This window comes from Echeneis naucrates, chromosome 16, assembly GCF_900963305.1.
Source record: "Echeneis naucrates chromosome 16, fEcheNa1.1, whole genome shotgun sequence".
Taxonomy (NCBI): domain Eukaryota; kingdom Metazoa; phylum Chordata; class Actinopteri; order Carangiformes; family Echeneidae; genus Echeneis; species Echeneis naucrates.
The window spans coordinates 3,566,428-3,584,215 of record NC_042526.1 but is presented as its reverse complement, the minus strand read 5'-3'; the positions used below and the strand labels follow the sequence as shown (position 1 = coordinate 3,584,215).

At 40.1% G+C, this 17,788-nt stretch overlaps 2 protein-coding genes and 1 long non-coding RNA gene across 4 annotated transcripts; 1 reads left to right on the top strand and 2 right to left on the bottom strand.

The window, feature by feature from the left end:
* Positions 1–1,263: 1,263 nt before the first annotated feature.
* On the bottom strand, positions 1,264–8,914 carry LOC115056821 (probable E3 ubiquitin-protein ligase HERC3). The gene is given in 23 exon segments (XM_029523556.1): positions 1,264–2,058; positions 2,632–2,734; positions 2,848–3,031; positions 3,202–3,272; positions 3,384–3,444; positions 3,586–3,755; positions 3,836–3,976; positions 4,188–4,316; positions 4,477–4,575; positions 4,729–4,845; positions 4,946–5,094; positions 5,262–5,457; positions 5,542–5,647; positions 5,755–5,814; positions 5,918–6,158; positions 6,809–6,930; positions 7,215–7,345; positions 7,594–7,685; positions 7,772–7,993; positions 8,144–8,220; positions 8,354–8,474; positions 8,569–8,776; positions 8,886–8,914. Coding segments are annotated over 22 exon segments (3,006 nt in total). The 5' UTR covers positions 8,765–8,776; positions 8,886–8,914; the 3' UTR covers positions 1,264–1,840.
* Positions 8,915–9,252: 338 nt separating this feature from the next.
* On the top strand, positions 9,253–13,755 carry LOC115056823 (uncharacterized). Of its 2 annotated transcripts, none has more exons than XR_003841827.1 (4): positions 9,253–9,390; positions 10,546–10,767; positions 10,922–11,021; positions 11,122–13,755. It is a non-coding gene; the product is annotated as an uncharacterized LOC115056823 (long non-coding RNA). The 2 variants fall into 2 exon arrangements; XR_003841826.1 differs by having other exon boundaries at positions 9,253–9,865.
* On the bottom strand, positions 10,047–17,512 carry LOC115056820 (probable E3 ubiquitin-protein ligase HERC3). Its single transcript, XM_029523555.1, has 23 exons — positions 17,221–17,512; positions 16,948–17,068; positions 16,719–16,795; positions 16,348–16,569; positions 16,059–16,150; positions 15,410–15,540; positions 15,174–15,298; positions 15,009–15,085; positions 14,809–14,927; positions 14,648–14,707; positions 14,359–14,464; positions 14,034–14,229; positions 13,402–13,550; positions 13,149–13,265; positions 12,964–13,062; positions 12,684–12,857; positions 12,441–12,581; positions 12,071–12,237; positions 11,893–11,959; positions 11,664–11,734; positions 11,113–11,296; positions 10,895–10,997; positions 10,047–10,742 (listed from the first exon to the last, which is right to left on the bottom strand). The coding sequence occupies exons 1-23, from the start codon at positions 17,441–17,443 to the stop codon at positions 10,519–10,521; spliced, it is 3,045 nt and encodes a 1,014-aa protein (XP_029379415.1). The 5' UTR covers positions 17,444–17,512; the 3' UTR covers positions 10,047–10,518.
* Between the last annotated feature and the right edge of the window lie 276 nt (positions 17,513–17,788).

Here is a 17,788-nt window from a genome sequence, read left to right as displayed (position 1 = left end):
CGGCCGCAGCAGCAGCGGCAGCAGCAGCAGGAGTAGCGGGAGCGCGCCTCTTACACACAGTGGGGAAAATGAATGAAAGTCTAACAGATTATGTAACACACACACACACACACACACACACACACACACACACGCACACACGCACACACACACACACGACACACTGCTGTATGTGTGTGTGTCTGTGTGAACTTTACCATACCACACATTCTTCTATTGTCATAACTTTGTTTTCAGACTCAGGAACCAAAATGGAAACCATTTCCACCTTCAGTTTGCTCCTGAGAAACGGAACTGACATTCCTGTGCAGGCTGCAGTGTGTCAGGAGGTTAGTAATGACCTGAGCATGTCAGGGGAGATTATTTTGTTTGTTTGTTGTGTGTTGGCCTGTTTATATCCCTTAAGCAAGTTTTAACTGACCTAATTTTAACGTATTTTCATCCCAATCTGTAGGCTTCTCATTCTAACTGTTTTTATTCTGGGAGCCACAATACGTCAGATTACATTTGGTCGTGAAACTAATCAAATAAATGTTAGTTTATTTGTATTTGTATGTGTTGGGCTGTTTCCATGTGAGTTCATTTCGCAGTATCACAAACTGACCTGATTTAATATCTTTTTGGTTTATATTCCATTGTTATTCTGACAGGCTGCTCTGCTCTGTATCACCCAGAAGCTGATCTCATCCCAGCTGCTCTTTGTTTCAGCTGGTCAGGCCAACATGCAGCATAATGGGGCCATCTAGTGGTCCATTTCTTCCTCTATCTTTCTTTGTTTCCTACTTTCAACGTCACATATACCAGCACCCACAAAAAATTCCCTTTGACATACCACACGCCAATATCCAGCGGGTTTGTCTTTGATTAACCTAGTTTAATGAATTTTGAACCAAAAACTGAAAAAAAAAATTCTGACCTATGAGTCAAAGAATTAAAAATCCCCTTTGGACATTGTTACAGTTGTTTATGGACCGAACTTCCTTTGATTTCAACATAGATTAATTGTGTATGATTTTCAATAGCTGGACAGCTCTACAGTTCATTGTAAGATACAGGCCAAAGGCATATGTGCTGTGATCACATCAAAAACCTGGTGGTGTTTGAATTCTTTCAACTTTGGTGCTCTCTAGTGGTAATAAAAAAAGAAAGCGTGGCAAATGTAACATTTCATCAAAAGAACAATTCATCTTTGAGGAAAGGGACCTTTTCTGTTCCCACAAATAACAAAGAATAAATCATTTTTATTGCTCCATAATTTTCAAATTCAAAACTTATATTTGGCACGTGTTTGTGAACCAAGATGTTACAGATGGTCAACTGTGACAATACAAGGCCATCAAAGGTCGAAAAGTCTTTAACAAGAAATATAATTTACAAACAACTTGTAGTTAAACAGTGATAAAAATACATTTTTGTCCTGCACAGTTTAATACAAATTGGATTGGATTACAAATTAACTGACAATGTTCTTATAGAAGCATGACATTTCATTAAACTTAGCGCATTAAGATAATTAATAAAATTAAATATACATAAATATGTATGTAGGTAATGCATATAAGTTATGATAAATAAAATACATTCATTCATCTTCTATCACTTAGTTAAATTAAATGAAGTTAGTTCTTAAGGTGGAATGGTTTTTGGTTGATTTTTGGTTGCCCTTTTGTAAAATTAACTTTTAAAATGTCAAGTCATCTGATTTTATCCTCAGGTCATCTAAAAAAAAATGTGTAAAAGAAAGAAAAACCCCAAACAACTTAAAAAGTTAAAAAAAAAAAAAAAAAAAGTCCACTCTTTATACAGACCATGGTCCCTTCCATCAGCTGCTGGTCCACTTTCATGTTGAAAATCCTTTGTCTGGTTTCAGGGCCTCTAACAGTTGGTCTCTCATGACGTCCTTGGCTGAATACGCAGGCAGCTGCAGCATATTGTAACATGTCAGAGCTTCAGGACGGTGATGATCGATGGAGCTGCTCTGGACTGGCAGGAAGGTAACCTGCATCTGGACCTTGTCCATACCGAAAATAGGAGCCTTCCTAAAACCGGTCACAAACACTGAGGGGAAAATTGAGCAACTTAGTTAGTTGTTTTACTTTTTTTTGCTGTTGTTTGGTCTTTTTAAAGTAGCATAACCTGCTTTATTTATTTATTTCATAGATGGGGTTAGAAAAAGTAAAATGTTGATAAACTACATAGATACTTTCTTTTCAAGCATTAATAATATTGAAAAGGAAGATAGTCCATTATGTTTGAACGAATGTACCAAATCTTCTCTTTTTTTCTTCTATTTTTTGTTGCTGGGAGAAAAACTGAAGGTGTGTAGGTTTATGTGATGCGACCCAGAAACGGAAAAGTGGTGGAAGATGGATGGAACATGTAGACATTAAGGAGATTAAGCCTCTTTTTATTTTACATTTGTGGACTAAATGTACTACAACTTGTATGATAAGTTGTACTCGTGCTAAACTGATTTGGTGCACTTTGGAAAAATCCAAAATTTGGGGAACAGTGATAGCACTGAAGGAAAATAAAAATAATCAGAATTTTGCCATCGTTTTTTTAAGTTTTATCTATATTTCAAAGGGTACAGGTTTTAAGATAGGAGATAAGATTTGGTATAATACTTACGAAGGAAATCTTTCTTCTTTTCTTCAGTTAGAAGGTCAAAGATCTCCCAAAACATCTTTATGGTGGGATGGCCATCACAGTATGGAAAATAATAAACCGTGTTCTAATGATGATAAAAAAGAGATTCTTTGATAAAGTTGAATGAAACACATGAGGAGGTGGGACGTTAGTTGCAGAGAAAACTATAAAGATTAGGGGCGTTTTTGTTGAAGGTACCTGCTTGAACTTGACCCAGTCATAGCTATCTTTGCCCACCAGGACTCCCTGAAGCTCCTTCGGCTGAAAAAGCTTCACCCATTCTCTGTCGCACACCACAAAGAAGCCTCGCTCAAACTCTCGAAACACCGTCTCAACTGATGTGTTGAAGGCGTACGTCACGGCGGCGTCAACAAACTCCTTCCTGTTTAACACATAAACGTTTTGAACCATATATTATATTATAAAAATATGTTGCATTATCTCCTATAACAACTTGCTCTACAGCTTGCTGTGGGTGTGTATAAACACTTTGTCTTTAGTAATGTAAGACATAAGACTGATATTTCTACCACCAGATATAAATAGACTTACTTATTTTCACTTGTCAGTAACTTTCCAGGATTTTGGGGATCGAGGTCGACGTCCATCCCGTCCCAGTGGATCTGAAAATCATTGTTGAAAGCACATAGTGATATCACTGCAAAACTGTTGTAATGTTGGAAGAAAAATGACCAAGATAAATTCCTGGCAATCTTTTATGATAAAACACAAACGTTAAACTCTTGGTCGAGGCCCTCTAGGTCTTCTTCGTTGTCCAAAACGTACTGCAGATTCCTTAAAAACAGGTTTATTCTCCCTTAGTTATATTTACAGAAATTCTTATTTACGCACTGTATAACATTTATAATATATAGCGATTTCCCAGGCATTTGAATACAAAATCACTCTGTATTTCTAAATTAAAACTTATCTTACTTTGCAACAACTGGGCTGAACTCCTTCAGGTCCTCCAGTGTCGGCTCGACACCGAGCAGCTTCTTGAACAGAACCAGAGGGAAGTGCAAGTCCATCAAGCACGTGTTGTGCAAAGCCAATCCACACAAAACCCCAAACAGGAAAAAGTATTTCTTGTCCTCCTCTCCTGCCTGTATTGATACAAATAGAAATAATGGATCTCTGGACATCAGAAACGCACTTTCATGTATGAGGGAAGTTAAAGACTCACCCTGGGTGTGAACCATGCCAATCTCTCTGAGTCATTCAACATGAACATCTCAGATTTAGCTGACAATAGGTGACGAAAGAAGTGGTGAAATAAGTCTCTTCTGTTGACTTGTGTGTTCTTCGGGTTTCCATCAAAATAGACCTGAGGCACAAAAAGTCATAGTTTAGCCTTTCAGATAAGAGCTCTGATAAAAATAACTTTTCCCTATTTGGGGTCGCCACAACAAGTCAGCTCTTGTTTTGGTTGATTTGGGGAGTGCTTTTACAGCAGATGCCCTTCTTAACCCTAACCCTGGCTGGGGTTTGGATAAGTAAAATAAGAATTTGCCATCAGAACAAAACTAAACATTTACCACAAGAAATTTCTTGTAGGCAGTGTGATCAGCAGCAGCCAGTCCGGTGAAGGTGTCTTCCAAAAGAAATGCTCGCCTCACATTCAGTTCGAAGTTTCGAGCACCAGGTACAGCATTTGCATATTCTTGCTAATTGTAAAAAAAAATTATAAAAAAAAGTATTATCAGTAGCATTATCAAAATACATAGAGTTCAGCTTTAAAATCACATAAGTAATTAATATACTGCACAAAAAGTTTTATTGCGTTGATAGATGATAGACAAGCTGAAGGTTCCATGGTTAAGTTACCTGTGTTAACCTAGCATTGATTTCAAAGGCCTTGGTCTTTGAGTACAGATCCATCACAAATGGGAAGTCATGTAGGATAAATGGCTGATTATTCAGATCCTGCAAAGAAAGCATACAGGTATTTAGTGTTTAGTCAAATCTGCATGAATGCATCAGTGGATATAAGAGAACATTTTGGTTACCATCAGAAGAGCTGCTCAAAGTAATGTTTTGTTTTAATACATATTTCTTTATTTCTTTGTTTCACCCCACCTTGTTAACTGATGCTAAACGCAGACGCTGCACTTCATCTGTCAGAGTGAACTGATCAATTTCCACAGAAAACACTTTTTCCGGGAATCTCTGATGTCCTTCTGTCCCCTTGTTGACCTTGAGAAAATTAAATTAAATTAAAAAAACCAAAGGGTGTGTCAGACTGCATTTGGTGTGGCTTGAAATGTACAGATGAAATAAGACCTATCATACTTACAGTGTACATGAGTCGGAGGACGAGCAGCAGATTTTGGACTGTGGGGTTGTGAAAATCGGGCAGAACACGCAAGATGTCTGACAGAGAGTTTTTCCACACCTTAATGTATTGACACCTGCTGCGGATCGACAGGGAGGCCCACCAGGCCCCTGAGGAGACGGAGTTCAAATAATAAACATTAATGCTAGTGAGCGTTTCATAAGAGAACAAACCAGAATATTTATTAATAATAACTAGTCATAATGTATAATCCACAATTATATGTGGTAAATGAAATAAAAACTTTAAATAGTTTTCTGTATACTTGTGACAGTACCTATGACCTGGAGGTTTTCATCAGACAGTCTCAGCAAGGCAGCAGAAACAGCCTTAGCGAGTTCTGTGCCCATCGAGCGATTGTCTGTCTGCATCAAATGCAGAAGCTCGTGCAGAAGCAGGAAGAGCCTCAGCTCCTCCACTCCCAGCGGATTCACATCAAGGGAGGGAAGTAAGTGCAGAAGAGCAGCTTCGACCTGTTGAAAAAAATGTAACTTAACCTGATTGATGTATCACATCAGAGGATAAGAAAGATATAAAATGACATTTCAGGTTCACACCTCTGAAAAAACGTCATGCCTCTTTAAAAGCTTCTGAAAACCACATTTCGCAAGAGACAGGTCTAAACCAGAGCACTCCGAGGAGGTCTGGAAATGTTTATCTTGGCTAAAATAAAAAACAACAAACAAACAAACACATATTGTAAGTGGTTTGTGAATGATGAGAAACAGTGATGGAGAATGAGTGATGATGAAGGGAAATTCACTGTTTACCTCCGGTCCAGAAAACTCTGATTCAAACAGGACGCAGAAGAAAACATCTTGTGGATTTCCCTGTGAATGTTTGAAAAGGTTCTTCAGTAACACTGAGGGTACGATATTAATATCTTTTAAGTTAAATAAGAGAGAAAAACCACTGGCATTCCATTATACCCACTGTTTCACGATTTTCCAGGATTTTGAATCACAAGCAGACCATCTGTCAATCATCCCATCAAGACAGTACTGTGATATTTCTTCCTAGAAAAACAAAAACACACCAGAAAGCTCAACATTTGGTTTAAAAAATAAGTAAATGCAGGTAGTGTGTGTTGGTATTCGGACCTCATTTGCTGTGCACGTTGCAAAAGAGCAGTTTGCTCCTGCGTAGATGTTTCGAATTCTGGGATTATCACCATCTGGGGTGTCTGGAATAACAGCAGGATAAACGTTATGCCTCTTTTCCTCTCTGGAACTCCATAATGACATTTTAGGAGTAACCTTACAGTGACATTTTCCATCCTCTTCCGCTACATGTGGGCCAAAGGTCAACACACATTTTTGACAGCCTTAAATTGGCCAGTCGTTGAAACTCTTTCCCTGTTTTCTTCTGTGTGGAGTAACGTACTGTACTTTACTGTCAGTCAGGTGACAACACAGCCTGGCATCATCATCATCATCATCATCATCATCATCATCATCTGTGCTCTCTAATCCATCCCCTGCTTTGTGGTCTATTTTCCTCTAAATGGGGTCGTCATTTCAAAAACTGAACATCATGTTGTAGTGAAGTCAAAACTAGAGACTGAGACCATACGCCTATTAAGAAAATGTTAACTGAGCTAATAAAGGGCCCAGTAGGACCATGTACTCATGGACTTCAATACATGATGGTCATTCGAGTGAATGCAGGTTTAAGGTTCTTTAAATTTGACAGGAGAAACCATTTGTCCCATATTTTCTCCCCTCTGATATTTTCTATTGCTGTGAATTATTCTACATAAACACGTACATAGTTTGGACTTAACTTCATTCATCATAAAATCCGGTATCTGAGGAGTTTATTTACCTGGGGGCAGTTTAACAGGAAGTGGCACAGATGGATTATTTGCTTCACGTCCCAGCTGCCCCTGCTCTCCACGGCCAAAAGAGAAAACCCTGCCAGAGTCTGTCAGCACTATTGTGTGATGCCTGGTTGAGAAAAAAAAAATATCAAAGGATAGACTTTAATATTTATGATGTCAAAAAATGATCCCTTTCAGACTATGTTAGTGATACACTGGGCACAAAAACAAAAACAGGCAGAACTTATTTCATAATGTTTAAGTTTCTAGCAAAACTTTCATGAAGCCGAGCTAAATTTGATCTGCCAGTGTAAATTAAGACATTCACAGTTGGAATAAAACAAAATCAGGAGCATCCCCCGTAATGAGCTCAGTGCAGGTCATTCACATAAAGTTAGATCTGTACTGTACCATCCACATGCAATCTTGGCGACCTTTGACTTCCAGTGATCTGCAACAAGCCGAGGATGGAGTTCATCGCTGAGTGAGTCATGGCCAAGTTGTCCATATTGACTGGAGCCAAATGTAAACACGTCCCCATCCTGAAGAAACAACAACACAACTACAGTAAAAGAATCACACAGCATAAATAAAACATTACTGATTCATTCATGTCTGAAATGTTTAACACATGGAATTACTCAGCTTTGGATCGATACCAGTGACATTATAAAAGCTTTGTACTTATGATATTGAAAACATCCCCCATCATCTCAGGAATTTAGAAACCTTTATTTGTGAACTTTTTCATGTTCAGCTATAGAACATGAGAGTGTTGCCTTGGACTGACCTTCGCTAAAACAGCTGTGTGGTCCATTCCGCTGGAAACGTGAATGATTTTCTTCATATTCAGGCAATGAACAGGAGTCGGTGTTTGTCTGTCTATAGAAAAGATATTAAAAGTCAGATTTACAAGATTTTCATGACTAAAACTGTATAATTATGTTGGGTTTTTTTCAGTTTTTTACCTGTTGCGTCCCCCAGTCCGAGCTGCCCCCGGTCGTTTCTGCCCCAGCCGAACACAGCCCCAGAGACAGAGAGGGCGAAGCTCTGCTCTCCCCCTGCAGCGATCTGCACCAGGGGGGCCGCTGACAGAGACTTGACATGTTGTGGTGAGTTGGCGCTGGGCCTCTCTCTTCCCAGACCCAGCTGGCCCCTTGAGTCCTGGCCCCATGTGTACACCTGACCATCTGTGAACAGAAATATCTCCAAATATTGGCCCATTAAAAAAAAAAGTGATATATTCTAACTCTCTGCTGAGATGAGTGGGAACAGATCTTTGTCTTAGTGTAATCTTCAGCTCATCCATCAGCAGCAGTTTACTGTGCACGTTACTGTACCTCTGGTCAGGGCGACTGAATGCTGGCTCCCACAAGCAACTTGAGAAACTGGGAATTTGCAAAAAATTTCCAGCGGCCTGAGAGAGACAGGGAGCAGAAAACAGCAGAGCTGACTTATATGACAGAGCTTGATTTTACATTTTCTGTGCCAAAGACACGTTATCTCTGACATATTGCACATTTAGGAGCACAAACGTCGTTGTTGTTTACCTTGGGATGAGAGGAGTTTGAGTTGCGTCGACACAGAAAACTGAACCACCGTCAGATAACAGTGTGACCACATTATTACCACAACACACTGCCCGAATCTTCTCTTCACACTTCACAAACTCTGTAAGTACACAAACCAGGCAATACATCATCAAAGTGAGAAATTAAAATCCAGCAGATCTCTGTAAGAGGAAGTTAGATAGATTGACGCTCACTCTGTTTCCTTCCTCCATGTGTGCGGATGATGAATGCCTCTCCCTGAGTTTTGATGAAAGCCAGCTCCCTGTGACCTGCTGACAGGTTCCTGATCTGGTAGCTGATGTTTAAGAAGCGAACTCCAGCCTCTGTAGCAACAGTCGGGCCAGGTCTGGTCCTGAAGCCCTGATGAAAGTCCTCTCCCCATGAAAACATTTTGAAAAGTGCCTGTGGAGGAACAACAGGGAGTTTTATTATTCAGCTTTATGAGTCAGGGGTGAAACCTGATTGGTTTGCTTTGCTGACTCTCCTGTGAGGAAGGGAAACGAAAACTTACACTCGAAATGAAACTCACGCCCAGTGACTCAGATGTTTTATCAGTCAAGCAAGAAAGAAAACTGAAAGTGAAACTGGAGCTGAAGGAGCTTTATGCTCTCAGTGTGTCAGCTGTCGTTTCAGAAGTTTCATATCGATCAGGGATATCAGTAAAAAGATACCCCGAACAGGAAAATCCCAAAGACTGACTGGGACTGTTAGTCACATATTCAACAAGCTGTGGTTCACTCTGAGAAGCTTAATCTCCTTTTAGCTGGGAGATTTGCACTATCCCACTCTGTAGTTTATTTTGGGGATGCACCGATACCGATACCGGGCGTGAGTACTCGGACCGGTATTCATGGCGACGACACCGATACCACTTTACGGCAGCGCGCGGTTTACAGCACTTGACTGGAAGGCGGGAAGCGGACAGTTGCGTCAGCCGTGTGGAACTATTTTCAGGGGAACGAGAGCGACAAAAACAAAGCAGAATGCAGGTTATGTCCATGGATGAAAGTATTCCGGTGAGTGTCGTTGGACTGCGATTTGTGAAAATAGATCGACATTAAGAAGAACGAACTTGTTGATGCGGGATACTTTCCGGTGAGTTCGCCGACCAATGGGATGAGAGTAACGCAGCTCTCACTCTCAACCAAACTACCACCACTAGCCAATCAGAAGAAGGGTTGGGGGCGGGGTTTGAAATTTGGTTGAGCTCCACCAGCAGGTGATGCTGCTTTCTAAACAACTTCGGGAAATAAATTTACTTTACTTTACTTTACTTTACTTTACTTTATTATGGAAGCTTACTGCCTCCAGAATAAACATAAACGGCAACTGACAATATGACAGGCTTATTTTTTACTCTCCGAGTTAACCTGTAGCGTGAATTTGGAGATGATGGAGCGTCAGTTTATGAAGTTTGTTTGAAGGTTTGTTGCTTTTCACAGTGAGATCAAGTCAAGCATCAAATCCATACAATTTTCTCTTCATCAAAAGGTAATCAAAACAATCAATGTCTGTAAACATTTTGGCATTTTCCTGTAAGACTCTTATTCCTTACTCTTACTCTAATCAAATAATTCATCAGATTAATTAGCCTGACTGAGTTTCACATTTAAATTGTTTTTTTTTTTTCTGTATTATACTTAATGTAATATGTTTAAAAAACTACTTCTATTGACAGAGGCTCGTTGTAGCTTTGGCAATAATGTGTTTTGTGTGTGAGTTCATGTTGTGTATACAGATCCACAGTTTCTGCTGCTTGAGTCTAAAGTTTTTTCTGGAAAACATGAACTTGTTCGCCTATAGATGTTTTCTTTAAGGTCTATCTGGGTCAATGCATGTTTCACAAACAAAACATTTTTTTTTACTGCTCCAATATAGAAATATTATCTTACAATGCAGTTTAGTAACAATCTCCATACAGTTATCTAATATACAACTTTCTTGTTAAACTTGGCACAAAAAAACACCAAACATTCAAATAACTTAATTCAGATCTCCCTGTATCACATGTATACATGTTATATTGAGAGTATTTTCACTGTGAGATGAGAATTTTTTTTTTATTTTTTTTAGTGCCACCACCATAAAGCACTTTGGTCAGACATTTTCAAGATGCTTTGACACAGTATGTCTGAGTCCCTCCATCACTTGTTGATTCCTCTCTTCCTCAGGACCTCAGCCAGTTTGGTTTTCATGATATCTCTGGTTGAGTACAAGGGCAGATCCAGATAAGAGAAACATGTATGGGTCTCGGGGTAGAAATGGTCTTCGTCTTCTTCATCCTCATCTTTGCGCTGTTTAACTCTGATTGTCATCGCGATGGTTTCCAGATGGAGAATAGGCACCTTCTCAAACCCTGTGAGGAACCCTGTTGGAGGGAAAAGTGATGATTGGTAAGACCCTTTCATTTTGATTTATATTTTTAAAAACCTTAATGAACCATCTTGACATCTTGAAAACATTCACAGTATAATTTCAATTCATATCTAAAGTTTAATGCTGGTAAGGCACAGCACTTACAAAGGAAGGTCTTCTTCTGATCCTCAGTTAGTTCATCGAAAACCTCCCAAAACATCCGGATGTTGGGATGATCAACATGGTATCCTCTGTCATACTTAGTGTTCTGGGTTCAACGAATTGGAAAAAAGTAAGTTAGAGTGGTCGTGTGTGTTTGAGGATGTGATAAATCAGAATCAGTTGTGGATAAATTCGGACCTCACAAAGCTCTTATATTGTACCTTTTTCAGCCTCTCCCAGTCATAGAAGTCTTTGCCCACCAGCACCTCTTTAAGCTCCTTTGGCTGGAACAGCTTCAACAAATTTGGATCCCACAATTGAAAGAAGCCGCGCTTGAACTCGCTGAACACATTCTCCACCGATGTGTTGAACGCGTAATTCACATAAGCATCTACAAACTCCTTCCTGTTTAGCAGACACAAATTTGAGCACCTTTCGGCACAACAACAAACCAAAGCATACAGAAAATGTTTTTATGCTACAAAAGGGTCTTTAAGGAATAAATTGAAGGGTCCAAAACTTATTTGTAAATGAAAATTTGAAATTTTAAACTTCTAATACCCTTTCTGAAATTTCTAAAAATATAGCTGATACAGATTCCATTATGGATTACTGACTGTAGATTCATGACGAAATCAATTTGCAATTAAATCTACAACGAAATGAAGTGAGAGAAAGCAATGGGATCATTTATGAAGCCACTGTACAATTAATTCACCGTATTTTGTGTGTGTGTGTGAGATTGAGTGATGAGTACTTTCAAGGTCCTTACTTATTTTGACCTGTCACTGGCTTTTCAGGTTGTTGAGGATCAAGGTCAACTTCTGTCTCATCCCAGACGATCTGTTAAGGAAGATGAATGTTTTTGTATATCAGAAACAGGCAGCATGGTGGCATAGTGGTTAGCAACCCCCGTGACCCGGAAACGGACAAGCCATGGAAGATGATGAATGAGAAACAGGATTCAAATGTGCCAAGTCAACATCAAAACAAACACTTACCAAATGGTCCATATCCAGTTCGTTTATTTCAGCGTCTGTGTAGTCTTCCAGGATGGACTGCAGAGTCCTTGAAACATAAGAAATATTTAAGCTTCGATGATGCTGTACAACGTTTACACAGATCAGCACCCTCATTTACAAATTTACGTTATTCAAACGCACCTTAATTTCAACTTACTTTCCAACTTGGGGGCTGAACTCCATCATATCCTCCAGTGAAGGATTCATACCAAGCAGCTTCTTGAACAGAGCCATCGGGAAGGGTAAGTGTATGATGCAGTGATTGTAAAAGGCCAATCCACACAGAACCCCACACAGGAAGTACCTCTGGTCCTCCTGTGCCAGCTGGTGTTGAGAGAGAATTCAAATCAGAAATCTACCATACTGTATGCATTGCTTGAACATGGGATTGGTGATTTCTATTTTTGTATAAGGCACGTCATTAAGATGTAAACTGAGGTGAACATTGTGCCATCAGTATTGCCATTTTTGAAGATTGAAGACAATCCATCCAAAGATATTTTCTGCATGAGGATATGAAGTCTTACTCTGGAGGAGAACCATGCCAGCGTCTTTGAGTGGTTGAACATGAACATCTTACATTCAACTGACATCATCTCATGAAAGACTTCATGAAAAAGGTCTTTCAGGTGGACCGCGTCATATGTGCCATTCTCATCAAAATAGACCTAGCAGACAAAAGGACACACATTTAAGTACATTTTATAAACAATAATACAAACTTTTAGGTGTGACTTACTGCAGCCACCAGATCAAAATTACATCTTTACCGCAAGTGGTCTTTTCCAGTCACTTGGATCAACATCAGCCAGTTTTTGAAAGGTGTCATCCAAAATCGTTACTCTCTTCAGATGTAGCTCACATGACACACGTTGAAGTGCTTCTTCAGGATTGCATGCCCAGTGTGAGAAGAAATCTTCCAGAGGAAAACTGATTGTTTTCAGCTACAACAAGGATAACAATTTTAGAGCTTTTTTCCCCATTTTCATTTTCACAATTCTTGCATGGAGACAACGAAGGTGACTTATTCCGTGTCACAGTTTAGGTTACCTGGCTATACATAGTGTGTAGGTCAAAAACCCTTTTCTTTGTTTGCAGATCCATCACAATTGGAAAGCTGCAAAGGATGAGTGGCTCAGCAGGTGCACGCTAAAAGGAAGAAAACGCACAGTATATGAGCATTTAAGTAAACAACCATTAAATAAGTACCATTTATGCTCAAATTGTGTTTTTACTTTTCCTTCCAACTGAAAATTCCAGAGCTTAACTTCATCCATCAGAAATTCATTGCCAATCGACAAAAAGAAATCACTCTCTGGAATCCTTTTAGATTCTGGAGTCCTGCTGTTGGCCTTTTAAAAAAAGGTGTTTTCTTTTAGTAGGTGAATACAAATCCAGGTAAAAAGCTTCATTTCTTTAAATTAAGATGTGGTCGAGGATTAGGCTGATTGACATTTGTTAAAGATACAGATAACCACTGATACTCACATTGTACATGTACTGGAGGACGACCAGCAGATTTCTGACTCCAGAGTTGCGAGGAACAGGTGTAAGGGACAGGATGACTGTGAGGGCCTGCTTCCACACATTCACATAATTACGCATGGTGGAGGTTGACAGTGACGACCACCAATCCCCTGAGGAGGACCAGCATCGACCCCAGTGAGCAGGTATCAAGAACATACTGTATCTTAAACATCCTCATTTATTATATGGCTTATAATCCAGGCTGTAACTTTGCTGCAGAGATGAAGTCAATATTTAAAACTGATTTGTGGAGACGGTTTAAGACTGAGGTTTTGTTTTGTGAACACATTGACATAAAACTTACCTATATTTCACCCGTTGAGTGCTTTTAATGTGAAGTAACACATTTGAATTAGCTGTGATTTAAAACAGCTCTGAAATGGTGTGAAAGAGTGGAAAGTAAAGGATAAATTCTTTATCGCTGCATTGTGAGTCTGCCATGTTTACACCTGAATGCTGTGTCAGAGATGTAATCACTCAAAGTCAATATACTGAAAATCCACTGCAGAGATAATATCCAAAACGCAGGTTGATTCCATGAAAATCTTACTCAACAAAAGATCAAAATAAGGATGTTGCATGTGTCACTGTACCTATGACCTGAAGTCTGTCGGCAGACAAGCTCAGCACTGCAGCGGCAAACGCCTCGGTGAGTTTGGTGCTCTGCGGGCGTTTGTGCTTCTGGATCACGTACAGAAGCTCGTTGAGAAGAAGGATGAGCCTCAAGCCCTCCACTCCCATTGGTGTCTTATTAAAGGACTGAAGCAACTGCACGACAGCAGCCTCTACCTGTCGGATTGAAAAAGATTGCAAAGAGTCACCCATGAACAACTTGGTTGACGGTTGGAGATAAGAGGAAAAACACTGGGACTCTTTGGTCATTTAAAAAATAGGCCTCAGAAAGTCACTGTTACAAACCTCTGCTAACACACAATCTTTCTGGACCAGCTTTTTGAAAGCACGTTTGGCATGTAACAAATTCAAGCCGGGGTACTTTGAAGACGTCTGGAAATGCTTTTCTTTCCTAAGTAGGGAAAGAAGAAACGTCTATCAAGAAACATTGGTAAGAACTGCTTTATACAATTAACACAGCCTAAAAAAAGTCCTATATTCACAAAAAAAAGTATGACTCGATAAAAAAATCTTAAATATAGATATATTTAGATAATAATTTTGGTATGCCAACTGATCTTCTGTCATCATTTACCTTTGCTCAAGGAAGCTTTTATTCCAACAGGATGCAGAAGAAAAACTCCTGTAGATTTCCCTGTGAAGAGTTTCGAATAATTAAAGTCACAAATATTCAGGATGTCCAACAAGCGAATTACAAACTAAGAAAAATAAACAGTGCTACTGCAATATACTTACTGTTTTATCTTTTTCCAAGTCTCCGACTCACATTCAGAAGTCCATCTGTCAATCATGTCATCAAGACGATGTTGTGTGACACCATTGCAGCTGTCAGTGTTTGACTTCTCATCAACATCCTGCACAAGAAATGAATTGAGTTGATGTTCACATTTAATACCCTTCAGTTGTGCTTTGCACTGTATGTGTTTTGTTAGTACCTTATCAGATGCACACGTTGCAAAAGAACAGTTTCCTCCTGCAAATATGTTTCTAATTTTTGGACCGTCGCTGCTGTCTGAAACAAGTAAAAATAGAAATATTTTCATTCGTTGATTAACTGAGTCCAGATCAGTTCGTTTTATTGACAGCAGAAACGTACTAACCTTGTGGCAGTTGAACAGGTAGTGGCACAGATGGGTGCTCCTTGTCTCCACGTCCCAGCTGCCCTTGCTCGCTACACCCAAAGGAATAGATCTTCATGGAGTCTGTCAACACTAAAGTGTGATGTCTGAGCAGACAAAGTGTTGCAAACAATACGTCATCAGAGACACAGATAGATTGACTACGTTTCTTGTTCAGTTAAATTTTTTGCAATATACACGAGATGGGTATACCGCACCGTCCACATGAAATCTTGGTGACCTTTGCTCCCAAAAGTTCTGCAACAAGACGAGGACGTAGCTCGTCCCTGAAGGAATTGTGCCCAAGCTGCCCGTGTTGACCAGAGCCAAATGTAAACACTGCACCATCCTAATCAAGCAAGTGGACAACAACAGTTTAACAACAGAAAATCAGGTGATGGATGTTTCATATTATTTTTGGGGGATACTTTTACTTTCCCTTCACTACATTTGATGGACAAATATTGTACTTCTTACTCCGCTACATTTCTATTGATGCTCTCGTTACTTTTGCCCTAATTTAACTTAATTTGTGCATTGTAATTTTTTTTGCAACTCCAGAGACTAGATTCTAGTCCAGAGGTCTCCAGCTCCGGTCCTGGAGGGGTTCAGTCCAGTCCAGAGGTCTCCAGCTCCGGTCCTGGATGTTTCCTGATTCAAACGAGTGACTCCTGATCAGACTTCAGCAGAGCTTGATGACGAGCTGATCATTTGGATCAGGTGTGTTGGAGCAGGAAACATCTAAAACCTGCAGGACAGTGTCCCTCCAGGACCGGAGCTGGAGACCTCTGGAATGGACCGGACCCCCCCCCAGACCCCCCCAGTGTAATGATTTTGTCTGGCACCAGCGTGTTTATTTAGACTGACCTTTGTAAAAATGGCTGTGTGATCCTTTCCACAGGAAATGTGGATAGTTTTCTTCTTGTTCAGGCAGTCCACAGGGGTTGGTGTGTTTCTGTCTGCAGAGAAGAAATGGGCATTCACGTTTCCATGCTATGGGAATGGTATATATATTAGATACAATAGATTGATTAATCAACTGCTAAGGCTGTGGTGTTGCTGCTTTGAATTGTGTGAGACAACACATTACATCATGTTGAAGTTTTGGTCAAACTTTTAAGTGAAACAAGAACAACAGTAAAATACTGTACAGCACCTGTTGCGTCCCCCAGTCCGAGCTGCCCCCGGTCGTTTCTGCCCCAGCCGAACACAGCCCCAGAGACAGAGAGGGCGAAGCTCTGCTCTCCCCCTGCAGCGATCTGCACCAGGGGGGCCGCTGACAGAGACTTGACATGTTGTGGTGAGTTGGCGCTGGGCCTCTCTCTTCCCAGACCCAGCTGGCCCCTTGAGTCCTGGCCCCATGTGTACACCTGACCATCTGTGAACAGAAATATCTCCAAATATTGGCCCATTAAAAAAAAAGTGATATATTCTAACTCTCTGCTGAGATGAGTGGGAACAGATCTTTGTCTTAGTGTAATCTTCAGCTCATCCATCAGCAGCAGTTTACTGTGCACGTTACTGTACCTCTGGTCAGGGCGACTGAATGCTGGCTCCCACAAGCAACTTGAGAAACTGGGAATTTGCAAAAAATTTCCAGCGACCTGAGAGAGACAGGGAGCAGAAAACAGCAGAGCTGACTTAAAAGGCAAATATATATAAGACATATGATAATAATAATAATGCTGAAACTACTGAAACTACATACCAAAACCCACACTTTTACCCACTTTGCTCAAACTGTGTTGGTCTTTACCTGGGGCTGAAAGGGGAGCGAGTTGTGTCGACACACAAAACTTTCCCTCTGTCAGACAACAGTGTGACCACATCATCACCACAGCTCACTGCCTGAATCTTCTCTTCACACTTCACAAACTCTGTAAACACACAAACCCCACAGACACAGCAGGTCATAGCTCTACCATCATTTTAAAAAAATATATTTTTTATTTATTTTTTTATTTTTTTAAATAAAATAAAAATCTTTGTCAAGGACTTCTGGTTGAATTTGTTGTATGAAGATACTCACTCTGTTTTCCTCTGACTCTCCTCCCGTCCTTGGCCTCATTTGTCCGAATGATGAAGACCTTCCCATTAGTCTGGACAAACACCAGCACACTGTGGCCGGCAGACAGCCCCCTGATCTGGTCACTCACATTCACAAAGTGAACCCCATCCCCTGGTCCAGGCTCTGGACCTGGTCGGTCTCTGGTCCAGAATCCCTGCTGACAGTTCTCCCCCCAGGAGAACATGCTGCCTGCTCTGAGCTTTTATTTATGAGACTCAGCTGTTTCTCAGACGAAACTTAAAGTGCAGTCAAAGCTCTGCAGAGGGATGGAAAATAAGACTGGGCACAGAAACGAAAGTAAAATCAGCTGTTTAAGAAACGAAACTGAAACTTTGACTCGGCTTTTTTTTTTTTTTAACCTGAATAGATACAACAATAGAGAATTTCAGTTGAACACATTTTAAGAGTTAATATAACAGCGTAATAAAACAATTTATCCCTTCACAGTTCATTTAAAAAATAATGTAATAGTCAGCATTACAGTCAAACATGTTAAAAACAAACAAACCGATGGGTTGGTTCGATCTAC

Coding starts and splice junctions, on each gene's coding strand:
- LOC115056820 (XM_029523555.1), bottom strand. CDS start 17,443: ATGTTCTCCTGGGGGGAGAACTGTCAGCAGGGATTCTGGACCAGAGAC. Junction 17,069..17,220: donor GAGAGTCAGAGGAAAACAGA/GTGAGTATCTTC, acceptor GTGTGTTTACAG/AGTTTGTGAAGTGTGAAGAG. Junction 13,063..13,148: donor ATTTTCAGTTGGAAGGAAAA/GTAAAAACACAA, acceptor TCTTCCTTTTAG/CGTGCACCTGCTGAGCCACT.